The sequence below is a fragment of the Xiphophorus maculatus genome, chromosome 14, assembly GCF_002775205.1.
Source record: "Xiphophorus maculatus strain JP 163 A chromosome 14, X_maculatus-5.0-male, whole genome shotgun sequence".
Lineage (NCBI taxonomy): Eukaryota > Metazoa > Chordata > Actinopteri > Cyprinodontiformes > Poeciliidae > Xiphophorus > Xiphophorus maculatus.
The window spans coordinates 6,435,113-6,447,070 of record NC_036456.1 but is presented as its reverse complement, the minus strand read 5'-3'; the positions used below and the strand labels follow the sequence as shown (position 1 = coordinate 6,447,070).

The window sequence follows — 11,958 nt, the reverse complement described above, 5'->3', positions numbered from 1 at the left end:
GAGCAACCGAATCTTGAGCTCCTACCGCAACCGATGATAACAGAAGACCGCATCCTCTGCAACAGCCAAAAGAAGATCTGTGACACTTTACAACAGACATTTGAGAAATTTCTGCTTCCTCTGGATTTGTCTTGAAGGTTGGACCTTGGACCTAGCAGTGACGTCACACCCAAATACAGAAGAAGAGCAAATTCCAACGGTTAGTCAGAAAACCAGGGAGATAACTACAAGACGATAACAATGTATTTCCCTCAATGTAATCCAATCAGACCCGAGAAGGAACATTTTCCCGATACTGTGTCCTGTTTATTGTAACAATCGTTCAATGAGATACATCAAAGTACAAATAGGACACACACACGCACATTCGATTCGTCTCAGAAATCAACGCTCGGATATGGAATTGCCGTTACATCCAAGTAGCAAGTTGGATTTGCAAGTTGCAAGACAGGCGAGATTTGTTCACTGGCGTGGGTCTAACTACAGTACAACGTGATACAATGTAGGACGATCCCGACATGTTTCATGCTGCCAACACACACTTTGGATCTGCTCCAGATCTAACACTTTGCCGGTGGAAAAGCTGATTCCAGGGAGCGTTCTTGACATATTTCTGACTGGAAGCTCATGAAATTCGTCTGCAGCCTCCAGTCGGAGACTTCCAGTTCTAGCCGCCACGATCCCGTGGACTTTCAGTTTTGACTCATCTCTAATCCGTCTCACAAAACAGTTCAAGGCGGGATTAAGGTGACTTTTCTTTACCGTCTCTGTGGGTTTTGTTTAGTCATTCACAAGCAGGGACAAGCCTGCTTTGCCAGTTTCAACGTTGCATGGTGATATTCCATTACTGTTGCAGTTTACTCTGATTAACTGGTAGTCAATACCTGGTGTACATTAACGTACTATGTAGCAAAGAAAATGAATTAAATAAAAATAAAAAATAAAACACTTCTGTTGTTGTGTTCACAAACCAATTCTTTGCTTCAAGTTGCTTCTACATAAAGAAACAAAAACAAAACAACACTATTTCCTGATTATCCCCACACAGGGTCTCCTCCTCCCAGGGTCATCTGGGGAGACTTGTTGATGGAGGCCCAATCCATCATTCTCTTTTCTTCAATAAAACATGAAATTCCAGATTATTTGCTAGTGAAAGTTTCATTGTACTTCCTTTTTTTTTACTGCAAAAGAAATGTGCTGGCAAACGGAACGACTCTCCAATATACATTTATTGAGCAGATTAGGGAAAATTGCCTTTCAGAAAATGTGAACATCACAGTGATGACAAATCGTATGACAAATATTTGGCCAAAGTAAAATATGGTTCCATACATATCTTTTTTTTTTTTTGTAGTTTTAAAAGCCCTCCTTTAGATGGGGTGATAAATTCTAATGTGTTGAAACGTTACCAAACTGTAGGGATGACTCATTCAGTGGAGTGGTCAGTATTTAGTCATGGCCCCCTGCTCCCACCTTTAGGAGCGCCACTGAATTCAGGACGTGTTTCCTGGTTAAACATAGTCAAATCCAACGACTTTTCTCCAGAAAATCTGCAGCAAAGTCTAGGAAATATTACGTCTTATTTCTGCTGAAGGAGAAATAAGATGCATTTCTGATTTACGTTTACAGGAAAAAAATTGAGGTTGTTTGGGGTTATAACTATATTTGCTTCAATGTCCATTTATAATTATTTTTGTATTACTCCTTAGGTTGAATCTGTATACTTCCATTTACCTCTAACTTGCTTCTGGCGTGATATTCTAGTCTATGAGGGGATCCTGAAGCTTTGTTGGGACACTCTGTAAACCAAAGCCTTCACTTTTGCATTCAAACGATTAAAACGCCAGATGTCGTCATTCCTGGATACAGCGGGACGCAGCGGCTACGAGCCCACAACGACCTCGCCCCCTCTCCCCACTTTTATTTCTATATTTTTAACCGAGGTATGAACACTTGGAGAGGGGAAGTGACCTAAAACTGCTGCCCGGAGACGCTTTGAACACTTTACCAAATATGGCCACCGCGGGGCGTGGGATTCATACAGATGCGTTCACGGAAAACTTCTGCCTTGCGGCGGCGAGGACAGCGAGCTGGAAGCCCCGAGTCTACTAGGTAAGCCAAGTCTCCCGTAAAGTCACGTGTTTTGTTTCCCCTGTTTTCTCGTAAAGATGTCCTGGGGGGGAAATTTAACGAACGCTTTTGTTATTCTCTTTTTTGCTGGAGCAAGGGATGTTTACAGTGGAGATGGGCGCGGCGTGGTATGCAGGGTGGGGGGGAAAACCTCTTATCACTAAAACACGCTCTCATATGTCTGTATGCTGCTGTACGCGTGTGCAAATCTAATCCTGTAAAGGTGGCAACAAGTAGGGTTGTTTGTGGGGGGGTTTCAGGTATTCGGTTTAACAAAAATAAATAAATAAATAAATAAATAAATAAAAATCTCACTCCTCCATTCTGGCGTCCATTATGATCATATTTTGACTCTTCACAATTGTCAGTGGAGTCAAAATGAAACTGTGTATAAACTGGGTTGCTCTGGAAACCTAGAAATAGACCCCGAAGTTGGTTTCCTGTCACCCAGGCCACAGTCCTCACCGCCGCTGAATCAACCCACATCTCAGCTCGGAAACTTGGTGATGGTCTGTGGGTTGCAGTTTTCACATTAAACCCCAGGAACCCCAAAATACCGTGTGCTTGATAAAGAAATGAGGGCGCATAGAGCAAAACAAACCAAAACCTCGGTTCCTCTAATGACTCTAGAATAAATTAAATTTAGTATCGATTTGTTTTGTTCTGCTTCCTGAGGTAGCTGGGGGCCTTAACGGAGCAGCATCAACTTCCTGTGCGTTAGTGCTGCTACGTGACGGCAGGAAGCAGAGCTGTAACTGTATTTTATGGCTGATGACGTTATTAACTTTCAGGCAAAAGCAGCAGAAATGGTTGCCAGGCATCTTAAGGGCCAGACCTTCTTCCTGAAGAGAAATAACAAGCACGTTTCGCTAGATAAGTTTTGAAAAAAAAAAAAAAAAAAATCTGGAAATTTTGAAATGGAAGAATTTACGGTAGGTAAAACCATAAACTGAAATTAAATTGGGAAAAAATATTCCACTGCTTCATTTGCAAAAAAAAAAAAAAAAAAAATCACAGTAAAGTGGAACCCATTAAAAATATACACAATCAGATTTTTTGGGAATTTTACAAATATGGCCGAAAGTGGAATAAAGAAAAAAAATCCTTGTTTAAAAATATCGATGACTATTTAAAACTAGTTGATCTGGAAAAGTATAAATCTATTATCAGTATTTTTCCAAGTTTGGAAAAGAAAATGGCAATCATGGAAAAATATTTTGTACTTGCTCACTTGATTCCCTATTCCATTATCTTACTGCATTGCTTAACTTTAAAAAAGAACCGACATTTAAGTACGTAATATCTGCAAAAGTTTTGACGTTAAGCTGCCTGGGAAGACAGTAACACATGATTTTTCCCCTATGCTGATTCAGTGGTATATAGTGTCTTTTATGTCGGGTTTGCCAGGTCACAAATTAAGAGTTTCTTTTCTATCGAGATCATTGATTAAAATGCTTTTTGAGTTGCTCACAGAAAAATTACAAATAGATCTGATCACATTGAAAATCACAGTAGAAAATAGGGGACCACTTTACTGCATTTATGCGTAGAAATTCAGATAAATAAAGCCATTACATCATATATTGCTTTAAGAAATTGTTATATTGTATTTCTGTTAAACCTGGCCAGGATAATCCAGTTCAGGTATCAATATGCTAAAAGTTACAAGTGACTGATCCAAACCAGTCCAGATGACTTAACCTCTCCGCCCCCCAAGGCTTTTTATGATTTCTGAAATTTTAAGTTTGTTTTTTTTTGTCTGAAATGTTCAGAAAGTTTTAAAAACATTTAAAAATCCCAGAATGAAGTGGAAAATGATGTCTAAATCCATGAGTCAAACGCGAGATAACATGAGATACGATCCAAACATCCGAATTCTTCGTTTGAACCAAAGCACAGTAAAGTGGAAGAGAATAATCACAGGGGAACTTAATGCATTGCACATAGTTTTGTGTGAAAATTGTTCCAATTCAATAATTATATGTAACAAACATTGGCCATAAAAGACAAAGAAAAATTGCTTCAGGTTCCTTGATCGAGATGCTAGCCTGAATCAAAAGAAAACCAACCAGATTAAAAGATTATCCGTATATGTGTGTCATAGAACGAGCTGTTTGTAGGCTTTGATTTGCCGCTCATGGCAATGTTATTGAAGTTTAAGATGGGAAATTTCAACCTGCAAAAAAGTGACAATTTGATTTTAGGCACCGTTAATTTCTACGTCAGACACACTCAGATCTGAAATGAGAAAGTAAAGGTAATTTTTTTGGAGAAATGCTGCTTCTTATTTGACAATTTATATGTTTGCCTCCTGTCAAAAAGGACACAAGAGGGTAGTAGAGTCAACCCTGTGAAACTTCACTGCTCTTACATTTTTTTTGTTTAATCTGAGGGACTTTCCAACACTTTGAAGCATTAGCAGCCAAACTTCAGCTTCCTGCATGAACGTGTTATATCACGAACAGGAAACCTTGCTGAGGTTTGCCTTCCAATGAGAAAACAAACATACTCACAGCCAGAGAAACAATGGAATGGTTTAAATCAAAGCTTACCCATATATTAGAATGACAAAGTCAAAGACCAAGCCTAAATCCAATCGATATCATGTGGTACGACCCAAAAGGGGCAAGTTGACATGTGGCGGTGAGGGCACTGTAATTCAAACCAAAGCTTTCTGATTGCATGACGACTACACATCCCACTTCCTGGTGTTGTTCTATCACATATTACTAGTGAAGTCTACCAAGGTTTATGGTTGTGCCAAAAAGGTTCAAGCTACTGTACTCTGGACACTTGTCGAAAACATCCACATAGTGACATTGGGTTTATCTTTAGGCTTTAAGAAAACCATGCAGCCAAAGTTTGTTCTGATTTTATTTTTTCTGTATGCAGAGATTGACACATTCCAACAGAGGGAAAGTGCCCGACCGGAACCCGACACAGGATCCAGTTGAAAGTTGCGTTGCGATCCTAGACTCACATAGTCGATCCTGACTGCCATCCCACCATGCCGGTGACCTGGTTCCCAACATCCCAGCTGCTGTGGGTGCGCATCGCTGCGGTGTTGTTCACCTGCACCGCTTTCAGCGTTGTAGCAAATGGAGGCTGGCTGCCCCATGGAGGTATGGCGGACTGGTGCATCTTCAGCTGGGCTTTCAGCTTCGCCTGTACCCTGCTGGTCCTGCTGGTGGAGCAGTGCAGCCTCCAGTCCCGAATCCCTGTCTCCTGGTCCAACTTCCCCATCACAGTCGCCTGCTACGCCTCCCTCCTCTGCCTCTCGGCCTCCATCATTTTCCCCGTGTTTTTTCTCAAGGGTCAGAATCTCTCCCAGGAAGTTCGCGATCATCGCATCGCGTCCACGGTCTTCTCCTGCCTGGCAACAGTTGCCTACATGGTGGAGGTGAGCCTGTCCAAGGCCAGGCCAGGAGAAGTGGCGGGTTACATGAAAACGGCTCCAGGTCTGATGAAGGTGTGCCAAACCTTCGTGGCCTGCATTATCTTCATCCTGGTCAGCGACCCCGTGTCCTATGACCACCACCCGGCCCTGAAGTGGTGCATGGCAGTGTACTGCATCTGCTTCATCCTCTCCATGGCCGTGGTGGTGCTGTGCGTGGGAGAGTGCACCGGCTGCCTCCCCGTACCTTTCTCCAAGTTCCTGTCGGCCTACGGGCTCTTGGCCGTCATCATGTACCTGTCGGCCACCATCCTCTGGCCCATTTTTCAATTTGACAAGAAGTACAGCAGGGGGGGAGACCAGACAAAACTGATCGCCGTGGCCGTCCTCACCGGTCTCAACTTCCTGCTGTACCTCGCCGATCTGGCCTACAGCGCCAGATTGGTGTTCGTCAGCGTCTGAGCAGATCGGAGACATAGGACACACGCGGGAAGGGGAGGGACTGATGGTGAATTCATGACAGAAGGCAAACAAGTCTTCTAAATGTTAGATTGTTCTAAGAGAGTCCCAAATACATGTGCGTTTTGTTTGCATAATCACAATGCTGCCTTACAGTATTTTCTGTTTTGACGTGAAGTGGCTTTTTTAAAGATGTATTTTTATTGTGTCTGTAGCAAGTATTACACAAACAAGAAACATTTAGTGTGGGTTTTTGTTCCACGGTGTAACCAAAAGGGATAAAAATAAATAAAAATAAAGGGTCAACACACTGGAACACAAAGGAATACCAACAGCGTTTGGACAGTTAGCATAACCCAACACGCAGTGTTCATCTGTCATTATTTTTGCTGCCTTTTATATTTAAATGTTTGTGATTTATGTTCGCTGATCAGAATAAAGTGTAATGTGATGAAATCTTTAGTCTTGGGGCAGGTGCCCCTTTTTTTTTTTTGTTTTGCTTGAAAGATGGTGGAAAGTGGGGCAGGGCTGCAGAAAACTCAAGGCTCTGGCAGGCGAAGTGCTGTTTGATATTTCCGGTTTGAAAGAGAGAACAGGAAAACCTCTTACAGAAGAAACACGTTTTTTTTTAAATGAGTGTTTCGCTTGAAAGATTTTTTTAAAAATTTTTTTAATCTTCAAGCTCTTGCTGCAGTCATAAGCAAGCAAGACATCTTAAGTCGAGAAGCAGATCGTTCATTGGATCGGTTCAACTGTGAGTAGTGATAATGGTGAGACTGCCTTATGCGTGATGCAACAGTTCAGGAAGTGAAACCTTTGCCACTTGTCAGAATACATGAAGCTAATTCAAACACACTCTGCCTTGCCGGTCCTTCAGTCCTCAGCTTCTCTCGAAAAATGAATGGTAAGCCGCTATTTTCTGTAAAAATCTCTAGTGTTGTGACTGAATAGGCTTAAGTATCACATGTATAAGGAAAAACAGTGTTTGGTTTTTTGTGACCAGTTGATTTTCTTCATTCTCAATCAGTTTCTTGAATATTTTATGACATTATTGACTGGCTCTGCAACCATGACAGTCATTGTTATTTTTAAGGAGTTTATTTCAGTCAAGGAAGAATTGCTTGACTGGAGTTGGGCAGTGATCAGCTAAAGCAGGGGTGTCAAACTCCAGTCCTCAAGGGCCGCTGTCCTGCAGGTTTTAGATGTGCCACAGGTACAAAATGCTGGAATGAAATAGCTTAATTACCTCCTCCTTGTGTAGATCAGTTCTCCAGAGCCTTAATGACCTAATTATTCTATTCAGATGTGGTGCAGCAGAGGCACTTCTAAAAGTTGCAGGGCAGTGGCCCTCCAGGACTGGAGTTTGACACCTGTGAGCTAAAGGCTGTTCCTATTACAGCGTGGAAAGACTCTTAAAAGGAACGGGCAACAGGCCCGATGTTCGTTTTCAGGTCTGTCTTTTATCTGAAAAGGAAGAAATATTATAATACGGTTTCAGTTTTTCTTCATTTTGCAGATTTGTGTTTTTTGGGTTTTTTTAAAGTTTTCTTAAGCTCCCATCACAGTAGTCCAATGACATTGGAATGGACATATGGTTTTAATTTTTATTGGTGGGATGGGAATAACTTTCTCATTGATGACTCAGCCTGGACCAAGCTTTATTTGTCGAGGAGACGACCTTGTGTTTGACTTCACATTTCACTCCTAGTACATAAACTAGATACAGTCCCAGTTTAGAAAAGGTACTTTCTTCAAATTCCCCTATTGAGCATTGCTAACACACACCAAGCAAAACTCTGTATCTCTGTAGGCTCTACATCACAGATGTCAAACTCGAGGCCCGAGGACCAAATCTGGCCCGCCGTAGCTTTTTATGTGGCCCCCTAGACTCCAAATCACATAACTAATTCGCTCCAGTTTTTCACAAATCTACAAAATTAACACAAAAGTCAACAAATCTCCACATTTTTCTCTGATTTCACTGCAAATTTACTTATATTTGGTCAAAAGCATTGAGTAATAAAAAGTCACATTTAACATCATACCTCGGCACAAACATAAAACTTCCTATCAGACATTTCTATTTTGGCGCCACAAAATGTGCAATGTTGACTGCAAAAAAAAAAACAGTAAAACAATCACAAAATCCTGAAGGAACAGCTATTTATTGATATTTTAACATTTTAATTGGCTTTCTTTATGCATTGTTGCACAACCGGCCCTTTAAGAACATTCAGATTTTTTATATGGCCCAAAATGAAAATGAGTTTGACACCCCTGCTGTAGATTAACAAAAATCCAAACTTTCTAAAGGAATTGGATTGGATGATGATGAATTAATGAATTTCTTCCATTACTTTCCCTCTTCATTCCAATGGAAACTGGGGTCTGCATGATGTCGCTTACAATTTTCATTAGGATAATTGTGTGTTTTTCTTTTTTTTAAGTGTTATGGTCTTTCAAGGAATCATACATACATGTAACATTGAAAGATAAAGACTCACTTTTTATACAGGAAGCAAAATACGATTAATCAACATTGCTCTCGTTTTGGTTGCAGCACCAATTAGAATGGTCCTCCTGGGAAAAACCGGATCTGGTAAAAGCAGCCTGGCCAACACAATATGCGGAGACCAGCTGTTCACCACCAACCACACGATCAACTCTGAAACAAGCCACTGCAAAGCCATCACCAGGTCCGTCGGTGGGAGAAACCTCACGGTCATCGACACCCCGGGTTTCTTTGACACGGACCGGCTGGAGGAGGAGCTGGAGCCTGAGATAGTGAGGTGCATCACAGAGTGCGCTCCTGGGCCCCATGTGTTCCTCATTGTGCTCAAGGTGGAGAAATTCACAGAGCACGAGAAGGCCGTCATCGAGAAAATCTGCACGTACTTCTCTGAGGACGCTCTTAAATACGCCGTGGTGGTGTTCACTCATGGCGACCAGCTGCCTGATCGGACGCGGATTGAGGAGTTAGTCGGGCGCAATAAGCTTGTGAGTGAACTGGTGAAGAAGTGTGGCGGCCGCTGCCACGTCCTGGACAACAAGTACTGGAACAATAAGCAACAGGAGGAATACAGGAGCAACCCGTTCCAGATGGAGAGGCTGCTTCAAACTATTGACACGTTGGTGACGGAAAACGAGGGCAAATGCTACACCAACGACCTGCTGCAGGCGGCCGAGGAAGAAATAAAAGAAGAGGAGGAGAACCTTCGACTGGTCTCAGGAAACCTGCCGGATGCTGAGATCAGAGAAAAGGCCAAGAGAAGTGTTGCTGATAAACTCTTGATCACATGTACGGGCCTTGGCGTTGGCGTTTTGTTAGGGGCGATTTTTGGTGTGGTGGTCATGGTTGGAGCAGTCCTTACTGTTTTACAGGAATCTTCGAAGCCAGTAAAGCTGAGGAACGCGGTGGGCAAAACAGCTGCAGCTTCAGCGGGGATGGCATTAGGGGTAGGAGGAACGGCACTAGGGGGCGGTGTGGTACCAGCAGCGACGTGTTTGAGCGTCACAGCAGCATTTGCTGCAACGGGAGCTGTTAAAGGTGCTTTAACTGGATACGACATGGCTGAAGGAGCAGAGACTCCAAAGGAAGCTGCACAGAAAACAGCAGAGGCTGTGAAGAATGAGGCGCAGGTTTACTTAGATACGATTAACCAGGGCTGGAACAAAGTTATAGAAACAAAATGTGAAAAGTCAGAGGAGGAGAAGTCATTACTTTGTGACAAACTTGACTGAGATCATCTTTACTGGCTGTGTGGATTATTCTGGTTAACATTTAAAGGATCTTTTGAAACTGGACAGGAGGGATGATGTGTCATTTATTGAATCTAACTATAAATTGTCAAACTAATCTGGTTAAAATAAAACATACATAGATGAGATTGTTAAGCCTCTTGTCATATTACTTTATTGTCCAGCCTTTACATCTTTCCATGTTTCCTGTGGTGATTTCAAATCTACATTTATTTATCCAGGTCAAAAAGTTCACAATTTTGATGGACAGATGGACATTTTGTGTAAGAAATTATCTAAATGTATTACTATAATTAAAAATATTGCCTGTGTGAGTATTGCGATTTACTCTGTCATCTACTGTGTAGACTTAAGCTTACAATCATTTCTGGCTTTGTCACGCTCATTAATATTGATGAATGTGTTGATTATTTTGCTTCTGATCCAGGTCAGAACGTCATGATTTGTGCAATGTGAGGAAATCAAAAGTAAGGAATCACATTAGAGTTGAGAGCATGGAAAGAAATGCTAAAAGAACAATTGCTGTACTCTAATAAAAACCTTTACAAGAATTGAAAGGCATAAATAGATCCACCTTCACACTGCAGTCAAACTGAAGGAAACTGTTCGGGTTTCTTGAATGAAATTAACTTTGAAGGAAGATTTTGTCATTTCATTAGTAGAGATAAGTAGGAAATGACATTAATGTTCCAGATGTGCATACAGTATGATTAACAATTTGATAGTTGTCATCTGTAAATTTCTAAATGACCACAAGAGGGAGCAACAGTATTAGCAACAGTGTTAAAGTGAGTGCAATTGCATAAGAAGTTAATGTCCAGGCTCATGTTTTCATGGTCCAGACACAATCCTGACTCCATGGTTTGGAATGACAGAGAGGAATATTACAGCATTACAGCATAACATTAACACGGTGTTTGTTGTGGATTCTGTGTCCTGTCAACCTGCTACTGTTTCTGAGGTGGATGACGTCCATCCACCTCGTGGCTCATTTGAAGCGATAAAAGACGTAAAAAGAAAAGGCGTTTGATAAAAGATGGCGGGAGCAGCCGCTCTATTTGCTGCACTATGATTTGGAGGTGAGTTATGTTTGTTCGTAGTTAACATTTTTAACTGAATAAACATAACCACATATAATAAACATGTATAAAAATGACCTTTATATATAGTAATAAACATTTCCACGTATCACCTCTGATGTCCACCGGACTCTCAGTTGCCATGTCAACTGTTTGGGATGTCACATTCAACAGGCTGCGTTTCGCTCCCAGTCAGTAAAAACCCCACAGGCTGAGATAATCGGGCCAAGACGATGTTGAATATGCCCGATTTTACATCTGACATATTCAACACACCACCACGTAACACAGCGCTCACTGCAGGACGTTGTAAGATTGTCGTAAAGTAAAAATTGGGGCAAAAACAAAAAAAACAACAACAAAAGACTTTAGCGGGAACTAGTGATGGGATTTTCGGCTCCTTTTCGAGATGCGGCTCTAATGGCTCTTCTTACTGTGGAGAGCCGGCTCTTTCGGCTCCCCATATATATTTTTGACATTATTAATTAATTAATAGCTTAAACCTAATTTTATAATATTTTGTTTCATTATTGACATTGTTAAGCACTTATGATGAGTAAAAATGCCGCATAACAATGTTATAGCAATACCGATGCGTGTGATGTCCGCATGTGCCTGTGCAGGTTGTTTGTCGAGCCTGCACGATATTAAATGCTGACTTTGCACAGTCTGCACTCTGCCCTGGAGCTTGATGTAGCATTAAAATGAGTCCAAATCTTGCTCCGTTTTCAGTCACTCATTTATTTTCACCTATTCAGTTCTCACACTGACTCCCCTTCTTTCTGTGCTTCATGACCGCTGAGTGAGTGTCTGTACATAAACACCTGCCGACGAACGCTATACAGCTTGGCCAACTGCCAGCCGTTTCCACAAAAAAAGTGGAGATAAACTTTTTTTTCAGTGTTTTCCCGCCACATTATTAATTGAAACTATGTGTGATTGGTCAGATGTGTGGAGCACACACTTGACATGAGGGCAGTGGACCGAGGGAAAAAAACTCTCAGCTGTAGCACTGGCAGAAGAGCAAAACGCGCAAGGAGAGGGAGAAGGAGGGGAGAGACAGCGAGGCACCGCAGGACAAAAAAAAAAACGCTGTGGGGAAAAACTATCGGCTCTGGCACTTGCAGAGCACAAGCA

At 41.8% G+C, this 11,958-nt stretch overlaps 2 protein-coding genes across 2 annotated transcripts; both read left to right on the top strand.

Annotated features, from left to right (window-relative positions):
* The first annotated feature begins 1,900 nt into the window (after positions 1-1,900).
* On the top strand, positions 1,901-6,445 carry LOC102217449 (myeloid-associated differentiation marker homolog). The gene is made up of 2 exons (XM_005809168.2): positions 1,901-2,112; positions 5,023-6,445. Exon 2 carries the CDS (start codon positions 5,138-5,140, stop codon positions 5,984-5,986), a length of 849 nt encoding a protein of 282 aa, XP_005809225.1. The 5' UTR covers positions 1,901-2,112; positions 5,023-5,137; the 3' UTR covers positions 5,987-6,445.
* Positions 6,446-6,575: 130 nt separating this feature from the next.
* Positions 6,576-10,234, top strand: LOC106699933 (GTPase IMAP family member 7-like). The gene is made up of 2 exons (XM_023346395.1): positions 6,576-6,887; positions 8,544-10,234. Exons 1-2 carry the CDS (start codon positions 6,767-6,769, stop codon positions 9,722-9,724), a joined length of 1,302 nt encoding a protein of 433 aa, XP_023202163.1. The 5' UTR covers positions 6,576-6,766; the 3' UTR covers positions 9,725-10,234.
* Positions 10,235-11,958: the final 1,724 nt, after the last annotated feature.